General features: G+C 34.7%; 1 protein-coding gene across 1 annotated transcript; it reads right to left on the bottom strand.

Annotated features, from left to right (window-relative positions):
* Positions 1-9112: 9112 nt before the first annotated feature.
* On the bottom strand, positions 9113-17890 carry LOC144451196 (uncharacterized). Its single transcript, XM_078141995.1, has 5 exons — positions 16441-17890; positions 15334-15471; positions 14032-14130; positions 10382-10473; positions 9113-9223 (listed from the first exon to the last, which is right to left on the bottom strand). The coding sequence occupies exons 1-5, from the start codon at positions 17888-17890 to the stop codon at positions 9113-9115; spliced, it is 1890 nt and encodes a 629-aa protein (XP_077998121.1).
* Between the last annotated feature and the right edge of the window lie 2200 nt (positions 17891-20090).

Below are 20090 nucleotides of genomic sequence, written 5' to 3'. Positions count from 1 at the left end.
TTTTAGACTATGATATGATAATATTCTATTATATTATTATATTATTATATTGCTTACTTAATTATATTGAAAAAATAAACATTTGATGGAATAATACAGATCTGACCTTAACACAGGATGTCTCCCTACTGTATATCATACATTACATATATAGGTTCGCCAATCAAGCATCTATATATTCACAGTGGCTTGAGTACGCTTGCATATAATATTCCCAATATTCTTTCGTTCAGCGGAGATAAATACGTGTACTCTAAAGATGGGCATTATCAATGACGAGTAGGGACATGCACCTAAAGTCACGAGTATGACGTCAAATATTGGATACTTAGATGCTATTCCCCAATACTTTTCTTCGTTCATCCAAGGAAAATATGAGTGACCTAGACATGTCACTACGAGTCGATAGACGAGTAGTAACAACCCTTAGGCCACGACTATTATTAGGGCTGAATGAAAACAAATTGGAGATTAATAACATAATTATATCAGCGCCAGTAATATGAAAGAAAATTAAGGGAAAGTAATAGTCTCGGAGCAAAGGTGTTACGCCCTCAACGGCAAGAGGCTGGGTAACCGAGACTAGGCAAGTACTAGTAATGGTAGTTTTGAACGTTTTGACTCATATTTCGAAGGCAGCATAACCAGTGACGTAGACACGCGTTGTCGTGACGTAGAACTACCAGAGTATATATTCCATATTTTGTGTTCGAAATGGCTCTTGCATTGTATCATTAATGATATACCTGCGCAAGCCTAGTTTAAGAAAATGATGTCGTTTTGATCCTTTTTCGAGCACAAGAACCAGTGGCGTCTTTTTATGACTTAGAACGACCAAAAAAAATAAATACCATATAAAGTGTTCGAATATGTACAACTTGGCTTGTGTGCTGTACTGGCCTAAACCTACAGGAGTCATCCAAAATATAAAGAGTAATCATTTTGTATAATGTTTAGTATTTTTGTAAAACGTTCGTCTCTCTTGTTATCCTTGGTCTCTCAGTATAATATTAGCTGCACATGTCAAGAGTATCCTTTTTTGACTGGGGTATATTTTGATTTTATTTGTTAGTAATTAAGTAAACTCTGCGAGATTCATGAGTACTCAACATTCAATCAATGCAAACAACATAATTTGGTAAGCTTTGCAGCCTTGCGAGATTCAATTCGTGATTGTCTCAGCAGACAGTCGTATAAGCGGTAGTATGCGAAATTGGGTGGATGGGGGATATTCCAGCATATTGAAATTAGCTTGTACTTCACTTTTGCAGTATTTTTTTACATAGTCTTATGAAAATGTTGAAAGTGCAATTTATATTCGCTGACGGCAGTTTACTTCTTTTTGTAGCATGACCAACAAAAACCAAAATGGAATACTAAAAACGTAATAACCAAATTCAGCGTAACAATTTCACTTTGGTTCATCCTTATCACTGCCTTGACATTTTAGAATGTTGGGAGTGACGTGTTATTTATTAATCATTATAATACATTATATCTTGTGACGAGGTGAATTTACCTGTCTTAGCTTATCTTGTGACGAGGTGAATTTACCTGTCTTAGCTTATACAAAAAGAATCCCAGACTGCTGCTTGCCAACGTATTGTGTTTTACCGGTTGCCAAACATCAAGAAGTATAGTAGTCTGTATAAAGATATAACGTGTTGTACCACCCTATCAACTATCCCTCACTCTAAAAAGAGGACGATGAGGGCGGCACACTGTTGTTTCTCACAGTCTATAAATATGTTGGCATGGCAACAACAGTAATTACCAGTAGGGCAATTGCATTATTAAGCATTATGTCACCATAACAATGAGAATTAACCGACCTTGGTAGATGCAGTAAAAGTAAGAGAAAATCTGAATTCAGACATATTCTGCATCAGTGAAGTCAAAAAATGTCGCTGTTTTTTCTTGCTGTAATTTCTGTTGCAGTAATTGTCGCGATTTTACAACCATGTTTGGAGAGAATGTCTATATACCATACTTACATATATTAAATACAGACTACATATTTATAACTGAAATAATTTCGATGACTATATTGTGTGTCTTACGACATCTTCAATTTTCACATGTATTGTCATGAAGATATTTTCCGTCAGTACTTCAGCTTTTCTTTACGTGGTAGCATATTTATTTTGTTTGCATATCCCAAAATAGACATACATACATACATACATACATACATACATACATACATACATACATACATACATACATACATACATACATGTACATACATACATACATACATTCATACATACATACATACATACTTACATACATATATACATATTACATACATACATACATACATACATAATACATACATACATACATACATACATACATACATACATACATACATACATACATACATACATACATACATACATACATACATACATACATACATACGCATACGCATCAGCTTTATCATATCAGGCTATGCAGTGAAAAGAGACCCTTTTCTTTTAAACATATACACTCAGATTAAATTTTCACAAGTTAAGATATAATGAATTGATACACATATTTGTTATAAAGTGATATGATATGTGGTCTGATAGTAATATATTCCTAGAATACAATTAAGGTATTGAAATTGTCTCCCGTTTCCAGATTTGTAGAATTGTTATGTAAATATTTGTTAGTTCGGATGTTTATATTATCGTCATGGTAACATCCTATACTACCATGATGGTACAAAGACAAGACATATCATTTATTTTTCTACATGTATTGACCATTTACAGATTCAAGCGTGCTTGGGCTGAACTTCAAAACTAAATTTGAATTCATAAGTGTGACTCAGCAGTAAAAAGTCTCAGTCAAGTAGGTTCCAGAATCCAAAGTACAGTGTTTAGGAAATAATGATTTTAGTATGGATAATGTTATGAAAACATGTCACTTTCAGAAATATACTTACTTATAGCTTACATATGAATGGTGGTTAATTGTAAAGTGACACTCTGATTAATAACCAGTGAGATGCATAACTTTTAAAAAGTGCCTATGACATGTTCATAAATCATTCATGACCACACAGTCACGTGATCGGAATAGTTGACCTGTAAATTTATGTAAGATAGCACGTGTTAAACGTGTACCCCTCTTTGCTATAATATTAACATAGAAACAGTTTAGTGGTAAAATGTATTTAGATTAGCATACCAATGCGTAAATACTTGTTCCAGTAAATAAACTCTTTAATTAACTAACCAATGTTTCGACCATACACATATAGTCTTCATCAGGGTTAGGTCTAAAACGAGTGATGTTAGCCAGTCAGATCGTAAAAGCCAAATAATTAATGATCTTAAGTCAAAGCATTTCAGAATAAGAGCATAACTAATCACCAGATTGAGTTATATACAAGTAGCGTACAGGGTCCTAGTTTCTCATCCCTACCAGCAAGTTCATGGACTATGGTTTGAGCTTATGCTTAGACAAAGTTGACTAACAACTTCACAGAATCACAGGCTCGATGTATGCTTCTTGGAAAGCGTTCCCTCCACACAGCCTGTGAACGCGGATCGGTAATGAAAACTCAGTACTTTTTTTACACTGCCTCATTACCTGCAATGTCATGTGTTGATATTTGCACAAAGGTCACATTTCCATATATGGTCACATCCGGGCAATTGACACTATCAACATAATATAAACATCATGTGACTTATTCAACCAATAAGTTTCAATGCATGGTATCCAATAAAATTACTGCGTTTCCATTGTCGAGTTCACAGGCTGTGTGGAGACACCGTACAAGGACCAAACCTATTCCTTGTATGTGGTGGAGAGTCGAACTCGCTAGTTCTAGGATGTGTTGGGTAGGGATGGAAATGCAAACGTGTTACATTGTTTGAGGTTGTAATGTTGTCTTTTTTGTTATCTGTTAGACTCAGTGTCTGTATTATATGATTATAATATACAATATGTATTGAAGTGTCATTTATTGTAGATTTGTAACAATTGAGAATAAAGATATATGGTGCATCAAATAGACATTCGACTCTGTTGTGGTTATATCTTGAATTGGCATTTTCAAAAATTCTGCACCATGCTCAGATGCTACCTCCCTAAAATAGAGTTATAAAAAAGGGTAAATCTGGATTTGAAGAGATCTGGTTTACATGCAGAATTAATTTAATGATAATCACTTTTCTAGGTCTCCTAAGCATAAAGAAATGCCACTGTATGTTAAAAACCATCCCAGCCTCTGTTCCCTTTTGACTTAGTATTACAACGGCCACCCTGCTCCATGGAGCAATTATCCGCAAATACATATAAAAAAATGTTGCTTGGCAGAAATTCACCACTAGCGGGCGTGCTACCATTATGAGTTACACACTAGTACATAGCAAATGATATGAGAACCCTGTTGTAATAAAATAATATTTTAAACGCAGAATATAAATTGTAACAGTTCTTCTTGAATACCTTGACCTTTTTTGTGATTTGTGTTTCAAATGTAAATATTTTGACAAGTAAAACATCCACTGGAAATAGTCTTTGGGGTAGCTCTATATAAAATGTAATGCAGGCTTTGGAATGAGCAGAACTGTAGGAGTTTGAGTGACTAAATGATTGGGTGCTTCAATTAATTTGCTATCTAATCTACGCACTGTGAAGGGAATGAATGAATGAATGGGTGGGTGGGTGGGTGGGTGTGTGGGAGGATGGATGGATGGATTGATGGACGAACGAATGAATGAATGAATGAATGAATGAGTCAGTCAGTCAGTCAGTCAGTCAGTCAGTCAGTCAGTCAGTCAGTCATGATTTGCCATGGGTGTGAAGTTAGTTGGGTTGAAAAAAGAACAAACACAAAAGAATAACTATATATTCATCATTACTGAAGTCTTCCATTAATAACAGTCAGATCCCGTGATAATGGTAGTCTAGTCCGTTGAGGGCGCATGCAGAATGGTCTCCCTCCACACACTTCTGAAGACTTGCATTTCCTATATCTCATTTGATGTATTAAACATTTAATAACCATTAATAGTATTGAACTGTAGCTAGGGAATGTAATTTTGGAAATTGAAATATGTGAACTTCATACGTGTACATTGCACCGTATCTAACAAGCCAATAATCAGCTGGTCTTTGTCACGTCTGCATAAATACTTACTAAGCCCATGAGGACGCTATCACGATTAATTCCTTCTGAACTTGATTATTTTGACTGTCCTTGGCCCGGAAGTCTCGTAGAGATTATAGTAAGTGCCCTGTGTGGTTTATATAAAGCCTTTTATCGATACACCATAGCCTACATGTAATATGCCTTGAGATCTTAATGTCGTGGGTGAACTTCTTCACTTGGATGATGGCCCACGCAGCCAGTTATTGATTGACCAGAGTTATATTGCAGCATATTAAACAGTTTCCCCATCCACTGTCTATGATTTCAGGCACATCCATTGATGTAATAAGTGAACTTACTACGAAACTAGAGTGACTATAGATTTTCATTTATTAGGCGACACGATGTTTTTTACGTCTCGCACGAGGTTTTCTGTTACAAATTTGATAAAACAAAATACAGACGCCGATAGCGCAAAAGCATATGTGATACATTTTATCTCGCTTTGAACACAAATCAACATCACCGACGGATGGAATCCTGAAGATTCAAACCCAAAATTGTTTATTTGTTTCCATATAGTGAGATAAAATGTAACATTTCATGTGTGTGAACGCTATCAATGCCTGTATTTTGTGTGTGGACGTGTATAATTAGTAACGAAAACACTGTGAAATGTGAAAAAAAAACACCATGCCGAATCTTTGAAACTCTATAGTCTTTCTGATTTGGCAGTATATGATTATTGCATTAGTTTCAATGACTGTCAAGGAGAGGAAAGTTAAGGTAACGGATGAAATAAGGTCTCAATATCTGAAAATGTTTTATTTTGGTAGGTTTTGATATTAGCATATTGAGAATTGTTCTATATTACTATCATTCATGTCATTGCAAATAAATATGAACTATAAACATAATATGTTTAAATTCAATATATGCATGACACTCTTGCTGTTTTCAAAATAAAACGTTAAATGAAAATGTTAAAACAGATTACCTAAGTACAAAATGTAATGCATCCATGCATGGCTACTCAATAATTTATTTTAGTAGTGACCACATATTAGTCGAAATAACGAAACTTGCGACTCGTTTGGTTTTTTATGAAATGTATTCCTTCCCATACTTTAAATTAACCATCTAAAGACAAACGTAAAATTCGTTATTGATTTTCGGACGTTACTATGGCAACAATTTAACAATTACAGGACGAACTGCTGACATTTCGTCATCAGCTACTCATTTGCATAGCTTTTGTTGTGGTCGACCTGTTTTGTTTGTTTTGCTTCAGTTGTGTGATTGTTTGGAAAGTCTTAACTCTGCTTAATATAGAACTTTTAGTTTCGAATATCACATTTTCTTCGGTTTTGACTAAGTGTGTCTTTCAATCAGTTGACGCGTAAGGGGCTTTCCGAGCGATTGCTAGTTGATTGTCTTCAGGATGACAACATGGATAAGAGATATGATTCATTGTAGCATATATGAACTAAAGTAAAGGCCAATCGCTTGACTTGTCAATCACAAGTAAAATCTCGTTAAAGCGTCATTTATTAACCATTCTCAAAAAGTCGATTGACCGAAAAAAGCTCAGTTGGGATGTATCTTATCTTTTCAGCAATAAATTGAACGCTATATCAATGAGTTAGGTAAGTGTAATCTATTCAAATACAACCCAAATACTACAGGAGTGCAATCCAAAGAACAGTCGTCAGCTCTGAAAAGACGCTTAAACAGATTCTCATCTCTCGGGAAATAATGAACATAGTCAGGGTCTTATAGCATTGCTGTCCATATAACTCTAAAGTGAAGTTTGCCTTAATCGTTTCATCTAAGAGGTTTCTATGCAGATAGCCAGAGATTTAATGGCTGATAACTATAAAGAGTGCATGGCTAACAGCCAGAGAGAAGATTCAATATGTAACAGTTCAGCAGAATTAGTTCAATATATATTAAACAGTTCAACAAAATATGTGAAAAAAAACAGGTCAGCTGAATCATCGGATAAGTATTAAGCCATCTTCCAATATAATCCTATGAACAATTTTCCATAAAAAAATACTCTCAAGTTGTCCTAAATTCATACTTATTTGTCAATGACTTTGAATTGACTATTTTTCAAAATTCCATGGACGTACTTGTACGTAATTTTCATATGGCCCACAGATGTAAGTTGATACACTTTCAAACAGAAAATACTAGATTTATTTTCATAATGTAAGATATTATTTATATAATTATTGTTGTACGCTTTCAAAAACAAAATACGGGATTTATTTCCTGGTCATTTACGTCATGACGACATGAAATATAGATCAAAAGGTTAAAAAATGTCATTTTTTTTCATGAAATAAGTTTGCAGAGATTTATGCTGTACTTCTTCAATATTTGTCTTCATTCTACCGGCAAATAGTCACGACTATAAGGTTTTTTTTTGTAATTTTCTTTGACTAGTAGTGACAAAGTCTCTTTACTGTACTATTTTTTCGCTTAAACGTAGAGCACTCTTTGTTGTCATAGTTTCATTCAAAACTCAAAAAAAATCTGTTCTATTCAGTCGATCTTGCATACCTTTTACACTGCCACTTCACTCGAAAAATATGCAAATATGAAATCCAACATGAATTATACACAACATAGAAATATATAAACACATGTACACATACAAACGACATTGACGAGTAGGTCGAGTTTTTGTGTATCTCTTTATTTTCCAATCATTAAATAAGACTTTCAAGAGAAGATACTAATGTAATATGTGAAATCCTATCGACAACTATGCATCAAGAAAATTTATATGAATTATCGATATTTCATTATTATCTTGTGACGCGGTGACTATGTTCTGGCTTTTCTTATCCACGCATGCGTGTTTTGTTACTCAGTATCGTCAATAAGCACACCATGAATAACTATGTGGAGCTAGGATAGGGATTGGAATATGAATTCAATATATCTGTCTGTTTTCTGACAAACATGTCAGTGTTTGGTAACCATGACAACGGTGATATACACACATCATACAGTTTGTCTCCAAACGAGGTACTTCCTTGTTACCATTTACAGAATTCTAGATCGTGCGTAATCAGATTCCACATCACACACAACTTAATCAGTGAATCCTCAAATGTGCTCTCCAATAGAAGCGTCGAGAATAGAGTTTCTTCAAATTCAAATTCGATCTTAATTGAAAGATTACTGGATTCACGTTTTAGTAAAGTGGTAGAAAAATATGAATAATGTAAGATTAAGGGCACGATTTGAAGAAAATACCTCAATTTTCAGATAATTGCGAAAACCAAGTTTGTTAAGTTTAAGTCACTATAATATATTTTGACAGATCCTATCAAATAACGTCACAATCACCATGGTGATAATATATTTCGTCATATTAAACTCCTTTTAATATAGATTACCCCGAAGGTTGTACTTTATTTATTTTTTTATTGAAAAAGTTGTAAGTATAGACTAAGGTCTATCTTAGAATACTACTCGTTTTACAGTAATGATGAACTTGATAAAAGTCAGATATTTTTAAATAATATTTATTAAAGATTGATTTTCGAGTTCACAATATGTTACGGTGCGTAAAAATTTACATAATATTAGGACATCCACCAGGATATATTTATATTCGGACGCTACTTGTAACTTCTTATTTACGCTTTCCTTTGTTCGCTTTGGTATTATTTTAAAATAAACACAGCGTCACACTGCAGACTTCAACGAAACGTCAGATAGTACAAGTACAACGTTACGTTCCCCCTAACTTTCCAGTGATGTAAAACGGGCGTAAACATACATAAACCAATGATGTTATGGTAACCATAATTACACCCACACGTGCATATATGTATCTGTATCTTATAAGGCTAGTGTGTGTACATAAAGAAGACAGCAGGGCGTTAGTCCTTCAAGCAATTTACGTCCTAAAATGTTAAGACAATTTTATCATATTTGTTCTTGATTTCACCTTAGACCTTCCCGTTGGTGGAGGGTCTATGATTTCACTGTTGACTATCAACAGATACTTGTATCACGTGGCGAACTCTGTCGTGTTGATGATACTGAGGGTGTAGTTAACAGTTGCTTTTTACCCAGTAACCAATAGGTCTTCATGTCACCAGCATCCTTAGGAAAGGAAAAACAGAAAAAAAACCCACATGAAACCAATTCATGTATGAACCCATGTATATATACATATATGCATATATACATATATATATATATATATATACATATATATATACATATATATTTGTATGTATATATATATATATATATATATATATATATATATATATATATATATATATATCTTATATTGCCACGCTATTGCTGCTGTAGAATCCTATTTTTGCTTGAAACTACATGTAGCAGAATTTGTCACAATGCGACAAGTCTTAAATATGTTTCACAGCACGCTATATTTTTTTTGACAAAACAGCAACACTAAAACAATGAAAGACATTACATTTTTTTCGTAAGAGTTAGTATATCACATCCCATTATATAAGGCGAAGTAACGCTATCATCTGATTACAGAAAAATTGTTCATCTTCGGTAATTCGTGACCATGTGAGAAGTACGCAACAATTTAAAGCATTCAAACGTCAAAGCTAAAATGAAACATGCCCTAGTTTCCCGTATGATGACTTCCAGTAGAATGGCGACAGCTAGGCGGATATTTGATCATTCAAACTGTAGGGAAAGTGTTTTTAACGCGAATATTTCCGTTTGAAATAAAGCCTTGTAGAATTCGAAGCCTACTTTGAAATATTGAATATTTTCTCCATAAATCGGTTCAAATATCACCATGAATAATGTCAACATAAAGTCTTCACAAAGAATATTCTCAGTGTTGATAGGAACAAGGAGTTAAAAAAAACACCCTGGCGCAAATGTTGTACACGTATCTATAATTAGTACTGTATCTGTGTTAGCTGTGCTACACACTTAGTATACCTTACCAGTCACTTTCTCACCGAAAATAGATGGTTTTGTTTTCTTTATTTTTCTAATACTTAACCCAACGAATGTGTTTCTTACTTGAGTTCAATTAAGAAAATACTAATTTTTTAAAGATATTTATATAATATTAATAATTTTAGTTATTATATAGCGATTTCCCACTCTGTGCTCAAAAGCGCTGGATCTATATCGGCACAACTTTATACTTCCTGAACTCCCTGGCGAGCATACAATCGCCTCTACAGATCACCTGTATGTTCCGTCACATGTATGCAGAAATAAAAAAAATGAAAACCCCGATAACGAACATATTCCTACCTTCACTTTAATTATACCCCGTTCTATTGCTTCATATTTGCCGCTCGCCATTAGTTTATCATACGTCGTCTCACTGATGTGAATTTTGTCCTCTATGAAAAAAAGATACAAGAATCATGTATTAGACTCCTGTGTTCGATAAAAAAACTTAAAAATAGATGTCATTATTGTTTACATGAATTGGACTTGATGACTGTATCTCAAGTCCAATGTTGATGAACATCCGTTCCGAGACAACGTCACCATGGAAATATCACTATGGCAACTTATCTCTAGATTATTTAAACTTTCTGATTGTACAGTGACATGTTCCTGGCATGTAACATGTTGAGCAAACAAGCAATAATATTTACTAATATTATTCCCCAATATTTTTGTTTAGGAAAATACGAGAGACATAAGGAACCTTGTCACTACTAGTCGCCAGACGAGTAGTGACAGTAAATCAATCCATACAATAAATCCAAATCAATTTTTGGGTTCATACCCAAAAGTCAGCGCCCCCCCCCCCCAATGAATCACGGTTTCAACTTATTACTATACTACTTATTAATAAAGTAGACATCTAATAGGGAACTTGAAAACCCACCATATTGAATGTTGCATCATGGGAAATGTGATAATAAATACTAATGCATCGGTATTGTAAACAATACTGTTACATTGTTTGCAACCACAAATGATCAATTCATAGTTACCCTGACAATTGTGGGAGGTTTATTTTATCGGTAGCTCCAGATTAGGTATTACGATAACCACAGATAATCCCATAGTCCTTTGCATCTGAGCATGCTCAGTCTGGATTGCAAGTTCCCTATTGACATACACAATGTCTAATTACTGGCATCTTAACAATTTCCAGTGAATATATTGTTGGTTGTTTGACATAGAAACAACAACCCAGCAAGTACAGGTTGAACAAGTAAAGGGTGTACACGGTTGTAGTGTTTGTGTCTCTAAATTTATTAAATGTGTAATTAGCTATGTCAAGAACAGTCAAAGGTCATTTAAATGATTGACACCTGGGGATTGGCAACAAACACTGCTTTTGTAGTGTTGTTGTATACGGCTTCCGTGTTACTTTAAGAGTTATAACAGCATATTCAAAGTTAACGTTTCTAAGATGTATGAACAACGACTCTTTATGTTGGTAATGTTAAATGTAGATTGCTATATAACCATATTCCAGCATTTCGTTGCTAATGACACACTTTCTTTGATGTATTCTTACTACAACCACAGACAAGTAAGACAACCTAGCAACCATGCAATTGGAATCGTCCTTTCATTTTGGGCATGATATTATCGGTAAAATTTCATTGCCCGCTGGTAAATGAAAAATAAGAACGTAAAATGGAATTTGCTTATAATCTACTACGGTCGTCACGCTCGTAAATAAGTTAGAATAAAGTGGACTATCCATTATTCCGTTGTCATCAATTGAAAATTTATAAAAGATGTAACTCAGGTGGTCGTGGAATCACATCATCCTATAAACGCGTTCAATTCCTAGATTAGTTCTTAATACTGTATTACATTTATTGCAGTGTACTTCATGTTTCTGCAAATTACATTGCTATCATCTCGGAAGTAATTCTAGATATAAAAGGGTACAGTAATAAGTTAATAAACATAGATTTTGTTTGTCATTAAACATGCCAAGACTGTTATAACCTTGTCATTTTTATTTGAACTATCCTTCAACTGACGAATATGGTCTAATATAAGGGGATAATCTTTGAGAGGCTTCGTTAATAAAAAAGTCCTTTCGTGGAATATATTCCCGTCTTCTTTTTATCAAATTGACTAAACGAATTTTACTTGTAACCAAGTAATATTCGTATATTCCAAAATACAATAAATTATCATAATTTGTTTAAACTGAAAAGTAGTTAAACAATATAACTATTAATACAGCAATGGTATGGGGTCATAATTCATATTAATATTAGAGGCAAACTTATATCACAATATATGCATATGACGACCTTGGCATATATTTGTTTTATATCTCGGTAAATAGAACAAAAATGTTATACCTTCCTGTGTAGACATTTTTCTTGATGATGTTATTCAAATTATAACCAGGAGCTTATTGTACCATGAAGTTAACTTTAGTCAAATCGCAAGACTAGTGGCGTTATTTGCATCATATAATTGTTCTTCTGATCTTATTGTGGAAAAAGGTGCACATTCTTGAGGTGGACATCACAAAGATTTGCAAATTAGTGCATTTTGAGTTCTAAGCACGAAAATCTAAGTATGCTGTATAATGTTATACAATCCTATAACACGTTGTTGTCAAAGTGCTACACAATTATTACGCTTAGCATATTTTCTGGTTCCCAATTTTTGTCTGAACCTTGCACTCTCATCCACTTTGACCAAGATTCCTTACGATCTGTGTGATGCTAATCATGCATCAATGGAGGTTTTCAATTATCCAAGATGGCGGCCAATATGGCTGCCAGACAAAGCAATGTGGTATATATCTACTTCTTGCCCTATGTGACACTGTGTTGTATTTATTATCTGTAGAATTCAGAGCGTAAAGATTAACTGTGTGGTTTCGCTGGGCTACATATGAATATAATACAAAAAATCCCCAACTTTATTTACATTTAGCCATTTTGAATCATGTTTTGGGGTAGTGTTTCAACAGCAGGTGGCGACAGACGTAGTAATTGAATACGGAAACAATCAATGAAAATTGGTGATTCTGTGTAGTTTGTGGGCATGAAGCAATTATATGATATTACAGACGTCGGTGAGCTATACCTTTGTGAATTTCCGATTTCCGACCCAAGGTTGAATATCTCTAACAGCAACATAACCATTTCCTGACAAACGTGAGGCAATGAGACAAGGTCGATGAGACTTTCCTCAGCCTACAACCTATGCATTATTTTATGAGCACGACTCGTAGCTTTCGTCTGTTTGTTTGTTTGTTTGTCTGTCTGTCTGTCTGTCTGTCTGTCTGTCTGTCTGTCTGTCTGTTTGTTGTTTGTTTGTTTGTTTGTTTGTTTGTTAGTTAGTTAGTTAGTTAGCTGGTTTGTTAGTTAGTTAGTTGGTTTGTTTTTGTAAACAAATATATATTACTTTATTAAGATATAATGGCAAATTGCATCTGATCCATTCTTAAACAGATATTCATCAACTACACACATCTATTTGAAAAGAACGTCCTAATATAATATGCATGGATAATGAAGTCGAAATCCTTGGCTTCACATCCGGGGTGCCATGAAATTTTTTTGAGCGCGCAAGGGGTGGGGGTGGTTGGCGAAAAAGATTTGTGACCAAAATATGTTCTTCTTAGGCCCACCCACCACCCAAACCCCCCGGTTATAATTCTCCCTTACTAGCACTTAGCGTATGACCTCATGGATAAAACCCAACAGTTATTACCCATTTGAAACTCTTCAGTGAATTAGTACTGGTTGATAAGCAACAAAAGTGAGTATTTAACACTTTAAATATGGTTTGTGGTTAATACGGTTTGATAGTCCAAGTTCCATTTATCAATTATCTGTCAAATTCACTTATACAAGATCTGAGTTTACTGGGATCGAATTTACGTCTACTATATTTCCTACTTGTACAATTCCTTCGTCTAAATTCCCTTCCTAGGCTGATGAAGCAAAACATACCTTGTCCGTGAGACTCCATCTTAGCTGCTATGCCGACAGTCATACCGAACAAACAATATCGGGGCATAGTTGTACCAACAACTCCAGCTACACATGGACCTGAAATTTGCAAAATAGATATCCTGGGTCCATTAGGCGAATTTGTAGCATGTCAGTCCAAAATGGTTACTTGTTTAGCCCTGATTGTTAATAAACAAAGTGAACTCAAAACAGAAAATACTCAAATGATACCAATATTTAGATTTTTGCAAACAATTATATATAGTATTACAATTCAATATATCTACCGAATGTTCTCCATTCACCCTAACGAGTATAAAATATAAAAACTTCGAAATCTCGAGTTTAGCTTTTTAAGTGAAAATCAAATTTTTGTTTGCAGAGATAACCACACGGGCACATTGACATTTACCAAATCTTCAAATCTTGACACAGCACAAAAATAATGAGAAATATGATCAAATTCCTTTGAAAAATGTACAGAAATAGAGTCAAAGAAACTGAATGTGTAGCATTTGAAAAACTGTAAGCCGATAATCACATGAGTATCACCTAATCAACTATGGACATGCAGAAACATGTATATGCCCTGGGCAGCAGATTACTTGTTTGTCACGACACAACAATTGTCAATCTCATTATACCTTGGGAAGGCTGAAATACAGTTTGATGGCGAGCAATAATTCACTCCTTCTTAGTATTTTCCCTCGATTGATTTAAAAGAAGCATCTTCTTGTTCACACTAGAACTGATATATTACACTACTAAATATAGTTTCGTATGTCGCCTAGTCTGTGTTGTAATTGATGACTACAGCCATTGACGATTTGATGTGGTAGCCTTGTTTATACATTCAACATTTGTGTATTTTCGTTAACGGGTAAAGTTTTCGGTTTGTGTCTTCGCTGGAGCCGATAGGTGTAGAGCTAGAGAAGTACATGTGTTTCATGGCACAAGGTAAAGATCTCAACTGTTCACTAGATACATGTGTATACTGTTTCCACTGCGATAGTATATTTGTGTAAGGAACGTATGAAAAAGCGTTATGTATTTTTTATAGGCAACTAATGGAACTATTTCACATTTTGATTTTTGGACGCATAGAACATCACGCAGAATAGTAAAGGATATTACATAGCCGAAATGGTAAAATTAAATTACGACCCCCATTTCGCCTCACCTCCACCCCAAAGCAGGGAAGTAAAGCGAGGAAATGTTACTTAATTTGTAAAAGGTTCTTTGAACGATTGATTCATGGTGTCAATCATGTATTAATAGAGATCTAGTTGCTATAAAACTTACCTGTATGCAAGCCAATTCGCATCTTCATCTTCTGATCTGGCCTGTGAGGTACGGACAGGAAACTTATCTGTGTCTGTAGATCTAGCGCCAAAGATGCCATTTCACTCACATGTTTTGTTCCATTTCGTGTCGGTATACCTGATAGAACATCAAATAAGTGATATAACTAATTCAAAGTCCAGGTAGTTTGTGTATTATTTGATCAGTTAGGAACTGACATTGCTATTACTGTCCGTATGCTATAGTGTTAATAAATTAATTACTTATTACTGTAATAAGCAAGACACACTGACCATATAAATATGACATAAGGTCATGGTGTACATTTATCAAGTTGATAAAATGCTTAAATACTGCCTAATTATTTAAACGTATTATTCATGCAAATGACTCATTCATACATACATACATACATACATACATACATACATACATACATACATACATACATACATACATACACACACACACACACATACATACATACATACAGACAGACAGACAGACAGACAGACAGACAGACGTACATACGTACGTACGTACGTACGTACGTACATACATACATACATACATACATACATACATACATACATACATACATACATACATACATACATACATTTTATACTATACTAATTGTCAACCATACATACTGATACAGGTATGTAGCATTGATAAGAAGTGCTCAAATCGTATATAGCTGCTGCGCAGAATAAAAAATTATAACAAAGGGCGCATAAATATAATAACAGCATATATTATAAAGCTGCCTATTTAGAAACGAATTAGTTTGACCTCTGCTGACCTCTGCTAAGGTCTAAGAAACCAATTGTGTGGTTCCGATTACGCTCAATTTTAGAATAGGTAGGGTAGGTAGATTTTTATTTTATTTTATACATATATTTTTTTTCATATGTGAGTGAGTGAGGAAAAGGTATAACTGTGATTATAGATGCATGTATTTATACATCCCCTATATTTCATCAAATTGGAGAGTTGATGACAAGTTACTTAAAACCACCATTGGTTTGGACAGGGTAGTAACAGTTATTCAAACCATTCCCATTGTTTTGTTGAAAGATGTTATACTGGGGCCCGTTAACTCACCTGATACGACCATATATGCATCTCCTATGGTTTCAACTTTGTAACAATCATAGGCGTTTACTCGAGCATCAAAAAGCGAGTACAGAGCATTCAACATGGCAATGACTTCCATCGGTGATAGCCGAGAAGATATCTTAGTGAAACCCACGATGTCTGAAAAATAAATAGTACATTCTTCGAACGCCTCTGTTTGCACAGTTCCCGTTCGTTTTAATTCTTCGCTGACAGCCTTCGGTAGCATTGAGTTTAAGAGACGGTCACTTCGTTGTTTTTGCTGTCTAAGTAAACGGGATTTCTCTTTCAAGGACAAGAATGAAGCGTGTACCGCCTTTACAGTTGTGTAGACACTCCTGATTATTAAAGGGGTTAATAGAATTTGGAATAAGGTAAGCGCCGTTATCTGCCAAACATACCGCGCTGTTTCTTTTCCATACGTAAACGCTCGTTCTAAAATCAGTTCCGCGTTATTGTTAGCTATTCTGTGTAACTCATTGATGTAAATTGTCATGTTCCTGAACCATTCTTGCGCTACTAACAAGGAAGCAGACGAGTTATCGAGTGAAAATAAATCTAAACGCAATTGCTCTATATCTTCTGCTACCCCTGATGCATTTTGCATCAATCCGTTAGTAGTTACATCACCGAACTCTTCCACTATAGCTAAAGCTTGATCTCCGTTCAGTAACGATTCAAGAAAGAGAAAATATTCGTCCCATTGTTCGAATTGTCCATCCGAAAAAAATGAAATTCCCATTTCTCTCTCGATTCCATGTTGTTCATTGGCAGTAATCATCCATTCTAACGAGGCAACTAACACCCAGTAAGGGACCGCTGAACTTTGGGACAAATCTTCAGAGAGAACTCTCAAAACGGTATTTATAACATTAGAGTAAACGGCCATTGCCTGGGTCGAAGAAATGGTAACGTTAGTGTTATTAGCAACGGCAATATGTCGAACATTTTTTATTTCCACAAGAAACTCTGATAAATTTGCATGTTTGGATGACACTGTATTGGCAACGACGTAGTCCGTCTTGTTAAATGTCTTTTCAACCTGTAACCGCATTTCCTCGTTTCTACCACTGCTGAGGTATAACACAGTAGTACTCCGTTCTAATTGAAGCTGATGTAGAATAGTATCCAGTTCAGTGACCGTAGTATCGCGATCGACGGTGACAAGGGAAACTCTATATTCCTGCACGCTCGCTGCTATTTCTTGAGCATTGAAAATCAAGTACATGAACACCGGGAGAAGATAGAGCGCTAAAAGTTGGTAGAGCTGGCATTTGCGTCCCTTTGTGGTCACCATGTCATCTCTGCAGTTACAATTTCGGACCATAATTGACGCGACGGATACTCTACCATTTGTACTCGTGGTGTCGTAGCTATGAATGGAAAATGCACTGCGTCCCGATCTTCCAAAGTCCTCCTTCCGCACATTTCTCATCATTTTGTTTGTTGTCAGAACGTCGGAATGTCTAAAAAAACCGTTGGATTTTTGATACGTTAACGTTTTTGAGCAAGCAAGGAAGGGTCAGGGGTATCGTTAGCTCCGGCGATGACGGTCGGAACGTCTACTTCATCTGTTGTTATTGCAAAATAGCAACCGGAGGAATAGCATATCTTACCATCACTGCCTCGTGAATTGCCACTCACGTGGCGGTTGCACATTAAAACAAATTTGTATACACATGCGCAAATGTATCTGTAATATGATAATAACCCTTTACGTTTTGTACACTATATATGTATACCACACTGAGGGAAATTCCTTCACAGCAAACTGAAGGAGAAAACATTACAGGCACAGGGTACATGAACTGACAATATCAACATAGGTCTGGACTGAAAAAAAAACCATTAAGCCAAATCTTACAGAAGTTATAGAATACATTGTTCATTTTCCCATGCATGAATATATTAACTGATCATGAATAATTAAATAATTGTGTTATCAAGGTCCGTAGCATACGAATCCAAACATCACATTCGTTTCTAATTTACTCTTTCAAAGTAACAGTATTTTACTGTCCTATGACGAAGTTGTTTTACTAGTACATTCTCGCTAGAAAGAGTACATTTTGCTGCTGACGTAAAGTGGTACGTCTTGGACGGTGCCGTAAAAGGGGCTGTGATTTACGATGATGTTGTTTTAGGGAAAATAATGTCACTATCATTAAGGGCAGTTGTCATTTTCATCCCTAGCCTCCATTCGAAATTGCAATGCAGAGTCACACAATGAGATTTTACATTCTTATAAAAACTATAATAGAAATATATATTATGTTTAGCGTTCTCTTCATAGATCTAAAATTTAGTATTTAAATTTTCAACAAATTTTTTAAAATTATTTTTCATTTTTATTTTTATCAATTTTCGTCATTAAGATATACAAACAATAGAAAAATGTTTGACAATACAAAACATAAAACACAAAACAAAATAGATTCACTATTATAATATACATATATATAATTTATATTATAATAGTTTTGGTAGTACTGGAACTCTTTCTTTGTTGTAACCCGGAGTTTCACGCATTGCGCGATCATCAGACAACTATATATAGACAACTATATATATATATATATATATATATATATATATATTTATATATATATATATATTCAATATACAACAGCCATGTCCAGGGATTTGGAGTGCAATTATGGTTAATGTCAGATAAATAGTATATGCTCAAAACATATACACGCACAAATCCAAATCGAAGAATCCGATCAATCAAAAAGTTATAAGTAAGAAAAACGTTCCTAATCCAGGATTCTATGTTGATAAGGTTGGCCTTTTAAAAATGACAGTTCTAGATCTGTTTCTCAATATATTACATCAAATGCACTTTGTTCAGAACAAGGTTACTACGTAATCAGTTGAAGAAAAAAACTTTGGTAATCTTGCAGACATATCTCCTTGTTCTCAGACATGATGATCTTCACGAACTCGTATTCTGTATAGTATTGTTGCTATTCAGGATTTGAGCCCATCCAGACATTTGATCACATGACAAGCCAGGAAACATCAGGTGGTTTAATCAATACAACAATCGGTAACATATTGAGTATTACATTTTTATGCAACAAATAAACGTTAACACTGTTCATTATCGGATGTCGCAAGACACGCAGCGATTTTCTGTAAATCCGGTTAATCCGGTTTCAACCATAATGTACATTTATTCTGAAGAAAGGGTCGCCAATGAAAGTTGAATCTCTTCTACATTCATGGTAACAGTTATGATAAAAAAGTAATAATAATAATTATCACTATTATATATTATTAAAAGGAACAAATAAATTCGGAAAAGTGTTATCATGCATGGTCGCCAATGTGCAACATCTTTCCAGGGGTTTATATATAATTCATGCAATACAGCAAATACATAGGCAAGCTTTACTTGCTTAAGGATGGCTCATAGGGATGAATGAGAAGATTGGAGCTCTGTTCCATGCACATAAGGTAGTGATGAGAATCCGTTTGTCATTTTGGAAGATAACGAGTTCGTGAATTTGGGTCAAACAAACATCGAATCCTCAGTGTTCTAAATAACGGTAATATTATGTGCATTAACGTCGGGCAAGTGTATTCAACCCATAGAGGGCGCTATATTCTCCACTTCCGGTTTGCATTGTACA

Source organism: Glandiceps talaboti, chromosome 21 (genome assembly GCF_964340395.1).
Source record: "Glandiceps talaboti chromosome 21, keGlaTala1.1, whole genome shotgun sequence".
Classification (NCBI taxonomy): Eukaryota; Metazoa; Hemichordata; class Enteropneusta; family Spengelidae; genus Glandiceps; species Glandiceps talaboti.
Note: the sequence above shows the minus strand (reverse complement) of the source record. Positions and strands in the feature narration are given on the sequence as shown.